This window comes from Camelina sativa, chromosome 17, assembly GCF_030686135.1.
Source record: "Camelina sativa cultivar CO46 ecotype springtype chromosome 17, ASM3068613v1".
Classification (NCBI taxonomy): Eukaryota; Viridiplantae; Streptophyta; class Magnoliopsida; order Brassicales; family Brassicaceae; genus Camelina; species Camelina sativa.
Genome location: NC_141896.1, coordinates 34,318,841 through 34,333,685, shown reverse-complemented (window position 1 = coordinate 34,333,685; position 14,845 = coordinate 34,318,841). Strand labels below are relative to the sequence as shown.

The window sequence follows — 14,845 nt, the reverse complement described above, 5'->3', positions numbered from 1 at the left end:
TTTTACAGCCCAAGAATCTAGTATTGCGCCAGATGTAGAGTGCAGATCCGGGCATGGAGCCATCCAGAAAAGAGCACTAAGATGAGCAATAGTGGAGATCTTTATGGATGTTAAAGGATCTCCTGTGCTTTGGCGTCTATGCCGCATGTGAAGACCAAAAACCTCAGTAATCTCATCAAGGCTCATTCCACACTGGTTTGTGTTTGCGAGCTGAAACATCTTCCTATTTGGTAGAATAGAAGAACAACTAAGCAAGAAATTTTTCACACACGTTGCCATATTAGCGAGGATTAGACGATATGAAGAAGAGAAGGGAAGAGAAGAGACGACATATAGAATTAGGGATTCTATTTTCGTGATGTTCTTTCCCAAAACTTTTCCTTGGGATGATTCGATCACATGCTAACATCGATTTCCATACAATTAGCCATTTTAGAGGGGTCGTGGAGAAAGGGTGTTTTATGGCCTGTTCCAGGTTTCTGTATTTCTTTTGAGGTGAGTGAGTCTTAAATTTGAAGTCTTATTTATTTTTGATATTTGAAGCTGACTTTAGTTATATGTGTGTTTTATAGTTTTTAGTATTTGAGAAAAATTCATAAATTTGGGAACGAATTCATTGGAGAAATTCCTGAATTGGATGAAAACTGTCTTATAATGTGCATGAGAAGGTTTAAGAAAACCGAGCAGAAACGGTATCATCTTAGGAAAATAAATGATAAACTTGGTATAACAACGGTTAGTTATCCTAACAACTGAACTTACTTATCCTTTGAATAATTTGGGTTTATTATTTAAAGTAGATTGTCTACACACAAAATTTATAGTGTGATTGCATCTATTGATGAAGAAATTCAACTTCTTAAAAGAATCATGGAAGAAGCTGAGGAAGATGATACCCATGATGTCGTTGTTGTTAGTTGGATGAGGCGTCTTCATAGAGGATTGTATGTATCTTTTAAGGAGATGTACATAACAGATGCGACTTCTCCATGACATTTCAGACTTGTTGCCAGCTTCATCAGCCAAACCACACAATGAAATACTTAATTGCTTTCAAAGAAAAACTTCATCATACATAAACAACACTAAACTTGAAGGCAATAGGAAGAATACCTTCCGCATCATGCTTCAAAATATCCTTAGGCAGCAGACAAGCAGATATGTCTAATAGACTAGCAAAAATACTCTGCTTAATATCTTGTGATAATCTAAACTAGAAAGTATCGAAATTATAAAGAATACCCATAGGTTAAGGTTCATCATTTCTTTGTCCATCAAGCTCTTGTTCTTCCATTTCTTCCTCATCTGCTTCCCACAAGTCTATTATGACAAAGTTAGTGAGGAGATTCATAGGCGTATTACTATGCCGGATTAGACTATCTTGAACATTATCCACTTCGGCAACCATAAACACTATCCGAAGTGACACAACGACATAACCACATTTACCAACACGTTCATCGTTACTTAATTTGCAAAAAGCAACCGGCTTGCCATATATATACCCGACAGATTCAATAACAACGCCACGGTAACCTAGAAACTTTGAGTTCTTTCATCTAGCACCAACAGAGATATTTTCACCTCCTCATATAGTTCTGAAAATGCAGCAACATCCGCACATATGGGATAGAGATCAATGAATTTCAAGGCCTCTTGCAGGGAAGATACTGGAATTGCAGATTTTACCCCGATTCTCTTTATAAGAAAATTAATCCATTTATCTGGAATTAGACCTAGTTTTACAGCCCAAGAATCTAGTATTGCGCCAGATGTAGAGTGAAGATCCGGGCATGGAGCCATACAGAAAAGAGCACTAAAATGAGCAATAGTAAAGATCTTTATGGGTGTTAATTGATCTCCCGTGCTTTGGCATCTATGCCGCATGTGAAGACCAAACACCTCAGTAATCTCATCAAGGCTCATTCAACACTGGTTTATGTTCGCGAGCTGAAACATCTTCCTATTTGGTAGAATAGAAGAACTACTAAGCAAGAAATTTTTAACACGCATTGCCATATTAGCGAGGATTAGACGATAGGAAGAAGAGAAGGGAAGAGAAGAGACGACAGATAGAATTAGGGTTTCTATTTTCATCCTGTTTTTCCCCAAAACTTTTCCTTGGGATCATTCGATCACATGCTAAAATCGATTTCCATACAATGAGCCATTTTGGAGGGATCGTGGAGAAAGGGTGTGTTATGGCCTGTTCCAGGTTTCTGTATTTCTTTTGAGGTGAGTGAGCCTTAAATTTGAAGTCTTATTCATTTTTGATATTTGAAGCTGAGTTTAGTTATATGTGTGTTTTATAGTTTTTAGTATTTGAGGCAATTCATAAATTTGGGAACAAATTCATTGAAAAAATTCCTGAAGTGGATGAAGACTGTCATATGATGTGCATGAGAAGGTTTAAGAAAATCGAGCAGAAACGGTTTCACCTTAAGATAATAAATGATAAACTTGGTACAACACCGGTAAGTTAGACTAACAACTGAACATACTTATCCTTTGAATAATTTGGGTTGTTATGTATCTAAAGTAGATTGTCTACACACAAAATTTCTAGTGTGATTGTATCTATTGGGGAAGAAATTATACTTCTTAAAAGAGTCATGGAAGAAGCTGAGGAAGATGATACCCATGATGCCGTTGTTGTAAGTTGGATGAGGCGTCTTCATAGAGGATTGTCTGTATCTTTTAAGGAGAAGTACACAACAGATGCGGCTTCTCCATGACATTTGAGACTTGTTGCCAGCTTCATCAGCCAAACCACACAATGAAATACTTAATTGCTTTCAAAGAAAAACTTCATCATACAAAAACAACACTAAACCTGGAGGCAATAGGAAGAATACCTTCCGCATCATGCTTCAAAATATCCTTAGGCAGCAGACAAGCAGATGTGTCTAATAGACAAGAAAAAATACTCTGTTTAATCTCTTGTGATAATCTAAACCAGAAAGTATAGAAATTATAAAGAATACCCATAGGTTAAGGTTCATCATGTTTTTGCCCATCAAGCTCTTGTTCTTCCATTTCTTCTTCATGTGCTTCCCACAAGTCTATTATGACAAAGTTAGTGAGGAGATTTCTATAATACGCAATCAAAGGATTTCCCCCAACGAATAATTCCCTTTGGATAGAACGGCAGAATTTTAGGTTTTTTCATTATAGGCATATTACTATGCCGGATTAGACTACCTTGAACATTATCAACTTCAGCAACCAGAAACCCTATCCTAAGTGACAGAACAACATAACCACATTTGCCAACACGTTCACCGTTACTTAACTTGCAAAAAGCAACTGGCTCGCCATATATATACCCGATAGATTCAATAACAACGCCACGGTAACCTAGAAACTTTGAGTTCTTTCCTCTAGCACCAAAATAGATATTTTCACCCTCCTCATATAATTCTGAAAATGCAGCAACATCCGCACATATGGGATAGAGATCGATGAATTTCAAGGCCTCTTGCAGGGAAGATACTGGAATTGCAGATTTTACCCCGATTCTCTTTATAAGAAAATTAATCCATTTATCTGGAATTAGACCTAGTTTTACAGCCCAAGAATCTAGTATTGCGCCAGATGTAGAGTCAAGATCCGGGCATGGAGCCATCCAGAAAAGAGCACTAAGATGAGCAATAGTGGAGATCTTTATGGATGTTAAAGGATCTCCTGTGCTTTAGCGTCTATGCCGCATGTGAAGACCAAACACCTCAGTAATCTCATCCAGGCTCATTCCACACTGGTTTGTGTTCGCGAGCTGAAACATCTTCCTATTTGGTAGAATAGAAGAACAACTAAGCAAAAAAATTTTCACACACGTTGCCATATTAGCGAGGATTAGACGATATGAAGAAGAGAAGGGAAGAGAAGAGACGACATAGAGAATTAGGGATTCAATTTTCGTCATGTTCTTCCCCAAAACTTTTCCTTGGGATCATTCGATCACATGCTAACATCGATTTCCATACAATTAGCCATTTTAGAGGGGTCGTGGAGAAAGGGTGTTTTATGGCATGTTCCAGGTTTCTGTATTTCTTTTAAGGTGAGTGAGTCTTAAATTTGAAGTCTTATTTATTTTTGATATTTGAAGCTGACTTTAGTTATATGTGTGTTTTATAGTTTTTAGTATTTGAGGCAATTCATAAATTTGGGAACGAATTCATTGGAGAAATTCCTGAATTGGATGAAAACTGTCATATGATGTGCATGAGAAGGTTTAAGAAAACCGAGCAGAAACGGTTTCATCTTAGGAAAATAAATGATAAACTTGGTATAACAACGGTTAGTTATCCTAACAACTGAACTTACTTATCCTTTGAATAATTTGGGTTTATTATTTAAAGTAGATTGTCTACACACAAAATTTATAGTGTGATTGCATCTATTGATGAAGAAATTCAACTTCTTAAAAGAATCATGGAAGAAGCTGAGGAAGATGATACCCATGATGTCGTTGTTGTTAGTTGGATGAGGCATCTTCATAGAGGATTGTATGTATCTTTTAAGGAGATGTACATAACAGATGCGACTTCTCCAGGACATTTCAGACTTGTTGCCAGCTTCATCAGCCAAACCACACAATGAAATACTTAATTGCTTTCAAAGAAAAACTTCATCATACATAAACAACACTAAACTTGAAGGCAATAGGAAGAATACCTTCCGCATCATGCTTCAAAATATCCTTAGGCAGCAGACAAGCAGATATGTCTAATAGACTAGCAAAAATACTCTGCTTAATATCTTGTGATAATCTAAACTAGAAAGTATCGAAATTATAAAGAATACCCATAGGTTAAGGTTCATCATTTCTTTGTCCATCAAGCTCTTGTTCTTCCATTTCTTCCTCATCTGCTTCCCACAAGTCTATTATGACAAAGTTAGTGAGGAGATTCATAGGCATATGCCGGATTAGACTACCTTGAACATTATCCACTTCAGCAACCAGAAACACTATCCTAAGTGACACAACGACATAACCACATTTGCCAACACGTTCATCGTTACTTAACTTGCAAAAAGCAACCGGCTCGCCATATATATACCCGACAGATTCAATAACAACGCCACGGTAACTTAGAAACTTTGAGTTCTTCCTCTAGCACCAAAATAGATATTTTCACCTCCTCTTATAATTTTGAAAAATCAGCAACCTCCGCACATATGGGATAGAGATCGATGAATTTCAAGGCCTCTTGCAGGGAAGATACTGGAATTGCAGATTTTACCCCGATTCTCTTTATAAGAAAATGAATCCATTTATCTGTAATTAGACCTAGGTTTACAGTCCAAGAATCTAGTATTGCGCCGGATGTAGAGTGAAGATCCGGGCATGGAGCCATCCTGAAAAGAGCACTAAGATGAGCAATAGTGAAGATCTTTATGTGTGTTAAAGGATCTCCTGTGCTTTGGCATCTATGCCGCATGTGAAGACCAAACACCTCAGTAATCTCATCAAGGCTCATTTCATACTGGTTTGTGTTTGCGAGCTGAAACATCTTCCTATTTGGTAGAATAGAAGAACTACTAAGAAAGAAATTTTTCACACGCATTGTCATATTAGCGAGGATTAGACGATAGGAAGAAGAGAAGGGAAGAGAAGAGACGACATATAGAATTAGGGATTCTATTTTTGTCTTGTTCTTCCCCGAAACTTTTCCTTGGGATCATTCGATCACATGCTAAAATCGATTTCCATACAATGAGCCATTTTGGAGCGGTCAATGAGAAAGGGTGTGTTGTGGCCTGTTCCAGGTTTCTGTATTTCTTTTGAGGTGAGTGAGTCTTAAATTTGAAGTCTTATTCATTTTTTATATTTGAAGCTTTGTTATATGTGTGTTTTATTAGTTTTTTTTGTATTTGAGGCAATTCATAAATTGGGGAACGAATTCGTTGAAGAAATTCTTGAAGTGGATGAAAACTGTCATATGATGTGCATGAGAAGGTTTAAGAAAACCGAGCAGAAATGGTTTCATTTTAAGAAAATAAATGATAAACTTGGTACAACAACGATTAGTTATCCTAACAACTGAACTTACTTATCCTTTTAATAATTTGGGTTGTTATGTATCTAAAGTAGATTGTCTACACACAAAATTTCTAGTGTGATTGCATCTATTGATGAAGAAATTCTACTTCTTAAAAGAATCATGGAAGAAGCTGAAGAAGATGATACCCATGATGTCGTTGTTGTTAGTTGGATGAGGCGCCTTCATAGAAGATTGTCTGTATCTTTAAAGGAGATGTACACAACAGATGCGGCTTCTCGGTTAGGACAAAACAATACGAATGTGGTGGTCGATGAAATAGACGCCACTGAACAACCAAGAGTATATACTATTGAATTGGTTGATCTTCTACATGAAGCAGGATTTGAAAATCCAGTTCGATAAAATTTTGGCGAAGATTGATTGGCTTGTAAAAAGGATCGAACCAGGAGAAGTATATGTGAAGGAGCAAGAGAAATCAAAGGTAAGATACTATAGTAATACTTGGTAATACTAGAGTATAACAAGTATTTAAAATATTTGGTTTTATGGCAGGCGCTTGTAGATGAGCTCCCTGTAGATTCACCAAAAGTGCATCTGAGTACTTCGCAAGTAGAAGAAGGAAGAGGGAAGAAGAAGAGGGGTGTTTAACGCTGCGAGACGAGTTAAGTTAACCACTCGTTTTTATTGCAATTTTGGGTTAGAAAAACCCTCAGGGTCGAGTATAAAAAGGATACTTCGACTTCTTTAGCCTCTTTTTGTTGTTTTCCTAGAGATAAAAGAAAGAGAGATCGGTTCTTGTGAGTTTTGGAGATTTGTGGCTGTTTTCGTGGAAATCTGTAGTTGGGATCGTTGTAGGAGCTTGCTAGGAGCGTAGATTTGTTGGTGTAGGGTCAGATTCTTCTTTGGCAAAGGTGAGTGCAGAACCATGACTTATCTAAGCTTGAGATTTCTCTAATTTTCGTGTTTATGTGTTATGTGGTTAATTCCTTGGCTTGTAATTAGAACATTTTTGAGTCACATGGGGCTTTGTGAGGCTTCTTTGTGGCATTGGATCGAGATTGATGTGTTTAGGAACATAGATGGTGAGGATCTTGAGGAAAGACGATGCTCGGCATGTGCGAGGATGACGCGATAAGACCTAGGAGTATCAGTTGATGCCATGTGGAGGTGTCGGTCGATGCAATTAGAGATTTTGAGAAATGTCGAGCATGCATCGGTTGATGCAGTTTTTGTTTCGGTCGATGCAGTGTTGGTGTCGGTCGATGCAGTTGAGTCTTGCATCGATCAATGCAGGCTTGCGTCGGTCGATGCAACCCCAGCCAGTGTCGGTCGATGCATTGGTTGGTGTCGGTCAATACAGTTGTCCTTGTTTGTTGATGATTATTGTTTGATGGTTAAAGTATCTCAATTGCTTGTGGGTATAACCAGTAGATGGGAGGATTGCCTCACTGAGTGTTTATGACAATACTTATGCATCTCAATTTGTTTTTGTGGTGCAGGTAAAGGAAAAGGGTGATCGTAGAATCAAGGTGATGAAGAGGAGGATGTTCTAGTGGCTTGTTGTTGTTGTCTAGCTTCTGTTAGGTTGCTAGAGTTGAGTATTCCAATGTTGCTAGGTTGCTGGTTATTTGGTTTATGATTCTGTTGGATTGAATCATTGGTTATTGGTTTATTGTGTATTGGTTATTGGTTTAATGGTATCGTTTATTTTTCTCCTGTTTGGTTTGATTGTGGTTAGGTGGCTAGTGGGTATGAGACCACTAGTTAAATAATATTATATTAAAAAGAAAAAAAATGGATCGGATCGTTTTAGAAGTAGAATAAGAGAGCAGAGAAAAGTTTATGTAGATTAAAGAGAGGTTAAAAGGGGTTTTCACCAAGAGGTGACTCCTCGATAAGAGGTGAGTTTTTACAACAAGAGTTAACATAACTAACACAACAAAATAATAAGAGCTCCATGAGCTTAACAAAAGGATTTTCAACTTGAAAAAGTTTTACAATATTTGAAAAGTCTATTGGAACCAATTCGGATTTGTCTTTGAAGCCAACCGTCACGAGATCCTCGACCAACGGGTGGTCATAAGCGGCTCTAGCGGATAACACATTTGAGCTTGTAAAAGAGTGTTCCATGGGGGAACAGTTGGAGGGTTTCTTGCTAACAAGAGAGGGTTCAAAAGCATGGGAGCAAAGTCTTTCAATATTTTAGCAACAGACCTCATGAATCTAGCTAAGCTATAACCGGGGTGCACAGAGAAAGGGTATCAAACCGCAACAAAGCAGGTGGATCCTCCCTCACATGAAGCACAAAGCCATGGAGGTTAAAGAATTCCACACAAAGCTTGTAGTCGGTTTGGCCTAGAGAGTTATCAACAGACCCAAGCTTACAAACTAGTGGCGATAGGTGGGAAATGGGAGAAATGGGTATAAACATCGGGTTCAAGTACAAAGTCGAGTCAGGTTCATACTTATAGCTACACATTGCAAACATCTAACCAACGCTAATATACTGCCTCGACACACATGCAAGCCATTCTAAAGACGTCAATGTTCTGCTACCGAGGAGTCCTCGACTAGACCAAGTAGAGGTAATGGGTGCTAAAGAGGCTGAGCTTGATATAAACCTATCAATAGCGGATCTAGGAGGGTTCATACTCGATTCAAGGTCAAGGAGTAGGACAATGGCTTGAAACGCATTACAGCACATAATGTTCGAGAAAGATACAACTGCACAATACTTCAACATTAAGTTTGCATCCGGTGACAAGTAAAGTGCAATTTCCATACGGTTTCAAGATTGAATAAGCTAGTCTTCTCTAAGAACAGTGTTCCTATGACCAAATGGGAGATCAGTCTCTCCATTATCAAACAAATACGATTCTGAGTAAGGCTAAACAGAGCAATTGAGAAATCAGACCTGGATATGGGCCACAATGGGGTTAATGGGCTACAAAGATAAGTGAGGCCCATCCTAAAAAGACCCTAGGGTTGATGCTGTTGGGTGATGGGAGAAGAAGTCGTTGCCGTTATGCAGGATCGGAGTGCGTGTGGCGGTCAAGCACCTGGGGGAACCATCCATCAGTTTTTGAGCTCACTGTGTTCTGTCGGCGTTCCCACTGGAAAAAGGCACACTTGATGGTCTAAGAGAAGCTTATGCCATCAACGAAACCCAGTGGGAAGGAAACAATGGTGGTGTCGGTGCTAGTCCAGATCTAGAGCCAATTGGTGAAGCGATGAAGTTTTGCTCAAATGTAATAGATGAGGAGCAGCGTGCCTGTTGTGAAGCTTCTGTTTTTGGGTTTACGAGGGGGATCACATCCGAGATCTGAATCAGATCGTAGCTTGTAGAGCAGCGATGTACTCTTCCGTTAGTAAAGTAACCCTTCGAGAAAAGATTTCTTAGAAGGTTGCAAATGGATTTTTAGGGGAAAAGAACTTATAAGTAGAATAAGAGAGCAGAGAAAAGCTTATATAGATTAAAAAGAGGTTAAAAGGGTTTGTCACCCCCACCCCCCACCCTGACGCCAGCGAACAGAGGCCTCACCGGCGCTGGAAGACATAGTTTGTAAGAGAGTCTTGAGCCCCATACCTAAGTGCTTTTTCCCTAATGTGACATCCTCAATCATATATTTTTTAATTTATCCAGGTAATTTTAATGTTAAGTATTTTTAACTAGAAGTTTGATCTTTAATTATCATTTATCTTTTGGTTGTCATCTTTTATACTCCTTCAAATTTGATTCAAAAACTCTATTAAATTTTATTTTAACCCAAATTTTAGATGACATACTGTATTTAAGTTTTTTTAAAAAAATCAAAAACTCACATTATAAAATTTAGCCATAGGCGTCTGGAGAATTGGTACGGCACTGAGTGCGGCCTCCATAGCTCTCACTATTCCTTAAAGGATAACACGGCGCTAGTTTGAATGTCACTAACCATTTCTAATATCTAACTTTGCGTTTTAAAGATAAAAGAAAAAGGGGTAAAACATTGGGGGATCTTATAGAAAACGAGGTAGCAATTGCTCCCCCTGATGGAACCATGAGTCTTTGGTTAAAATTTTGTTTGCCATACTGTAAGAGTTCTAGGGATAACGGAGTAGCTTTTAGAAATGTTTTACACATTTTAGTATTAGAAACAAGGAAAGTTTACCGTAAAGCTTTCGTTTTTTTTTTCAATTATTGCGTAGGTTTTTTTAATCTTAATCGTTTTAAGAAGAATAAAAATCAGAATGATTGGAGATTTGTGTTATGCAACTTGGATCCACGTCTCAAAAAAAAGGAAATTCTCTATCTTTCGTTGACATGTTCTTCGTATGCTTTAAAACTAATTTAATAACCCTTCATTCTTTATCAACTTACCTTATCCGTGTTATGTTCTTCAAAAAAAAAGAAAACTACGAGGGTCAGCTAGAAATGAAGAGATGGAGTTGACTTAACTTAATGTCCAACCTGGTAGAGGCATTTCTTTTTAGTGAAAATTTCACAGAGAACGGCAAACTTTGTACTATTTTCGGGTTAAACCATAGATTAACTCATAGGTTTATGATTTTCAGGTTAAACCAATGCGAATATTATTACCAATACGTAGTTAGAAACTTCAAGGATTTTTTAAACATATTTTCTATTTTCTATATTTTAGTGACTTAGGTGGTTGACAATTTCTGGGATTATTAATTAATGTCGACTTGAAAACGTCACAACGATTAATATTTCATTACTTAAAAAGAAGTCAAGGTCGTAATCCTCCAAAACAAAGAAAAGATGAAGTATTTTCATGGAGTTTTATGTGTGTTCATCATCACATTTGCTTTTACACATGTTGGGGCTCAGGATCAAAATGGTATTAACTTTTAAACTCTGAAATTAAGGAAAACTCATCTTTATTTTATTTTATTTTTCATTTTTTCTTAATTCCCTCGTCTTATTAGGATTTATCACTTTGGATTGTGGTCTGTTACCTGATGGGTCTCCATATACCAATCCATCTACGGGATTGACATTCACTTCAGATTCTAGTTTCATCGCGAGTGGAAAGAACGGTCGAGTCAGTAAGGATTCTGAGCGAAACTTCGAAAAGGCTTTTATAACTCTGCGATATTTTCCAGATGGAGAAAGAAACTGTTATAGCCTGAAGGTCACGCAAGGAACAAATTACTTGATTAGAGCATCTTTCTTATATGGAAATTATGATGGTCTTAATACTATCCCAAATTTTGATCTATTTATTGGCCCTAATAAGTGGACAACTGTGAACTTTAATGGAACCGGAGGTGGTCTGTTTGAGGAGATGATTCACATGTCTAGGTCAAGCTCTTTGCATATTTGTCTTGTCAAGACTGGAACAACCACGCCGATGATATCAACCTTGGAGCTACGACCACTGAGAAGTGATACTTACATTAGTGCCAATGGGAGCTCATTGCAACTCTTTTTCAGAGGTTATCTTGACGATTCAGTTCCCGTTTTACGGTAAGTAAACTTTGACTTATGAAAAGAATCTTAACGATTGAGGTTCAGGTACGTAACGTCTTGGATTTTTGTACATATATATATATATGGTAAAAAGATTATAGACAATAACAGATAAATATGATGAAAGATCGAAACTATGAATCTGTATTCAAAGCCAAACATTATAGAGTTCATTTTCTATGTCTATATCTAAATCTAATACAAGACTTTGGTAGGTACCCTGATGATGTCTATGACCGGAGATGGTTCCCATTCACTAATAAGGAGTGGACACTTGTAACTACCACTCTCAATGTAAACACTTCAAATGGTTTTGATCTACCACAAGGTGCAATGGCATCGGCTGCAACCCGTGAAAATGATAATGGGACATGGGAATTTCCATGGAGCTTAAAGGATTCTACAACACGGTTTCACATTTACCTTCACTTCGCAGAGATTGAAACTTTGTTAGCCAATGAGACCAGGGAATTCAATGTGTTTCTGAATGGAAAACTTTTTTATGGACCATATAGTCCTACCAGTTTAAGTATAGGAACTATGAGCACACAACCCGAATCGTCATTGACATGCAAAGGAGGGAGTTGCCTGTTGCAGCTAGTGAAAACAACAAAGTCAACTCTTCCTCCTCTCATCAACGCTATTGAACTTTTTACAGTTGTTGAGTTTCCTCAGTCAGAAACGAACCAAGATGAAGGTGCATAAATTGACCTTTAAATACATATGAATTATAGCTTTGCACGTGTTTGATTCTTATATTATTAACTATGCAATTCCAGTGAGTGCCATCAAGAAGATCCAAATTGATTATGGATTGAGTAGAATTAATTGGCAAGGAGATCCATGTGTCCCGGAACAATTTCTGTGGGCTGGTTTAAAATGCAACAACACTGATAGCTCTAATCCACCAACGATCACTTTCCTGTAAGATTTTTGAATCATAAGCAGTACCATAATTAAAATAAAATCTCTAGTTTAAGTATAACAAATTTGAATGTATATTCATGAATAAATTACTAGAAACTTGTCTTCAAGTGCATTAACTGGGATGATCACATCTTCCATCCAGAATTTGACCCATCTACAAGAGTTGTAAGTATCACACATACATTAACAAAAGTATAATTTTTTTACTTCTCTTATGTGTTGGAGTTTTTTTATATTTAAATAAAAATCAAATGCCAGGGATTTGTCAAATAACGACTTGGTTGGGGGTGTGCCTGAGTTTCTAGCTGACATAAAATCGCTCTTGATCATGTACGTTAGTTTCTTATAAGAAAGTATGAAACATAATAATCTCTTCCAACTATTCTCATAGAATCTAATTGACCTTGTGTTATATATCTCTTTTTATACCTTAACAGAAACTTAAGTGGAAACAATTTTAGTGGTCAACTTCCTCAAAAGCTTCTACAAAAGAAAGGATTAAAGTTAAAGTAAGTATCTAATTATATATTTCCATTTGATGATTATCATAGCTTTGATAAATAAAATATATTGAATAGCATTTTTAATTCATAGTGTTGACGGCAACCATAGGCTTATTTGCACAGAAGGACCATGTGTAAATAAATCTGGAGAAAGTGGACATCCCAAAAAGAGTATAATTGTACCAGTTGTTTCGTCCGTTGCTTTAATAGCTGTTCTTGTAGCTGCATTGATTTTGTTTTTTGTTCTTAAAAATAAAAATTCATCACGGAGTAAAGGTATTTGTAGCAGAATCAAAAGCTTTGATAAGCACTACGTACCACTATAGTAAAGACTAGAAAATCATATGAAAGTTTTGTGTTGCAGCAAATAATAGAACTTCAAGATCATCCGAGCCACCAAGGATAACGAGAAAGAAAATATTTACTTATGCAGAAGTTATTGAAATGACAAATAACTTTGAAACTGTTCTTGGGAAAGGAGGGTTTGGTATGGTTTATCATGGATATGTAAATGGTACAGAGCCGGTTGCTGTTAAAGTACTCTCACATGCTTCAAACCATGGCCATAAACAATTCAAGGCAGAGGTACTAACACAACGATATTCCTTTATATATGCAAGTGTCTTTTATAACTTTTGATAAATATGGACCATATATCTGAATTTTATGTGTGCTTTTGTGGTTTGTTAGGTTGAACTTCTTTTAAGAGTTCATCACAAGAATTTGGTAAGCCTAGTTGGATACTGCGAAAAAGGGAAGGAACTGGCGCTCGTCTATGAATACATGGCTAATGGAGACTTAAAAGAGTTTTTTTCAGGTGAAGCAAATTTAAATATGTATCAAACACCTAATCTTAATCCACTGTCGATCCAACAAAACATATAACAAATTCACAAGCTAACGTCCTTATTAAAACACGTAGGGAAGCGCGGTGATGATGTTTTAAGGTGGGAAACTAGGTTACAAATAGCACTCGAGGCCGCACAAGGTTAATAAAGCTTAATGAACCTATTCATTTCCTCTTAAAAACTCTAGTTTCAAATGATAAAATTTGGTAAAAATGATTTTTTTTTTTTTTTTTTCACTAGGTTTGGAGTACTTACATAAAGGATGCAAACCACCAATTATTCATAGAGATGTCAAAACAGCAAATATATTGTTGGATGAACACTTCCGAGCCAAACTTGCTGACTTTGGACTTTCGAGATCACTTCTAAACGACGGAGAAAGTCATGTCTCCACGGTTGTAGCAGGAACTATTGGTTACCTTGATCCAGAGTATTAACTAAACCATCTTTTTATATTCTTACTTAGCTTCAAATGATTTAAACTCTTTACCATATTTTAAAAAATGTCTTGCAGATATTATAGAACAAATAGGATGACAGAGAAGAGTGATGTGTATAGTTTCGGGGTCGTTTTATTGGAGATCATAACAAATCGACCCGTGATTGAGCAGAGTCGCGAGAAGCCACACATAGCGGAATGGGTGAATTTAATGATTATCATAGGAGATATTAGAAAAATTGTTGATCCAAGTCTCAAGAAGGATTACCACTCTGATTCAGTTTGGAAATTTGTGGAGCTAGCAATGACTTGTGTGAATGCATCTTCAATAGCAAGACCGACCATGTCTCAAGTTGTTACCGAATTAACCGAGTGTATAACATTAGAAAACTCAAGGGGTGGGAAAAGTCATAACATGGGCTCTGAGAGTTCTAGAGATATGGCCATGATCTTTGATACTGAAGTGAACCCCGTGGCTCGCTAGACCGCGCATAAAGAAATTTCGGTTGCATTTTATTGTGATTATTTACATAAACAAATGATATTGTTTCGTCATCTCTTCGATTTTACTATCGCCAAAGAAGATAAATTTGATAAATTTTTTCACCTGTAATAGTTATAGCAGATAAAGAAAACAAAATGTTTGCATA

The 14,845-nt window shown here is 37.0% G+C and overlaps 1 protein-coding gene across 1 annotated transcript; it reads left to right on the top strand.

Annotated features, from left to right (window-relative positions):
- Positions 1–10,759: 10,759 nt before the first annotated feature.
- LOC104759854 (receptor-like protein kinase At3g21340) lies at positions 10,760–14,845 on the top strand. The gene is made up of 13 exons (XM_010482734.3): positions 10,760–10,846; positions 10,935–11,475; positions 11,694–12,175; positions 12,258–12,402; positions 12,499–12,570; positions 12,664–12,735; positions 12,843–12,914; positions 13,000–13,184; positions 13,273–13,493; positions 13,599–13,725; positions 13,831–13,896; positions 13,997–14,186; positions 14,271–14,845. The coding sequence occupies exons 1-13, from the start codon at positions 10,768–10,770 to the stop codon at positions 14,677–14,679; spliced, it is 2,661 nt and encodes an 886-aa protein (XP_010481036.3). The 5' UTR covers positions 10,760–10,767; the 3' UTR covers positions 14,680–14,845.

Coding starts and splice junctions, on each gene's coding strand:
- LOC104759854 (XM_010482734.3), top strand. CDS start 10,768: ATGAAGTATTTTCATGGAGTTTTATGTGTGTTCATCATCACATTTGCT. Junction 12,403..12,498: donor CCACCAACGATCACTTTCCT/GTAAGATTTTTG, acceptor ATAAATTACTAG/AAACTTGTCTTCAAGTGCAT. Junction 12,571..12,663: donor TTGACCCATCTACAAGAGTT/GTAAGTATCACA, acceptor ATCAAATGCCAG/GGATTTGTCAAATAACGACT.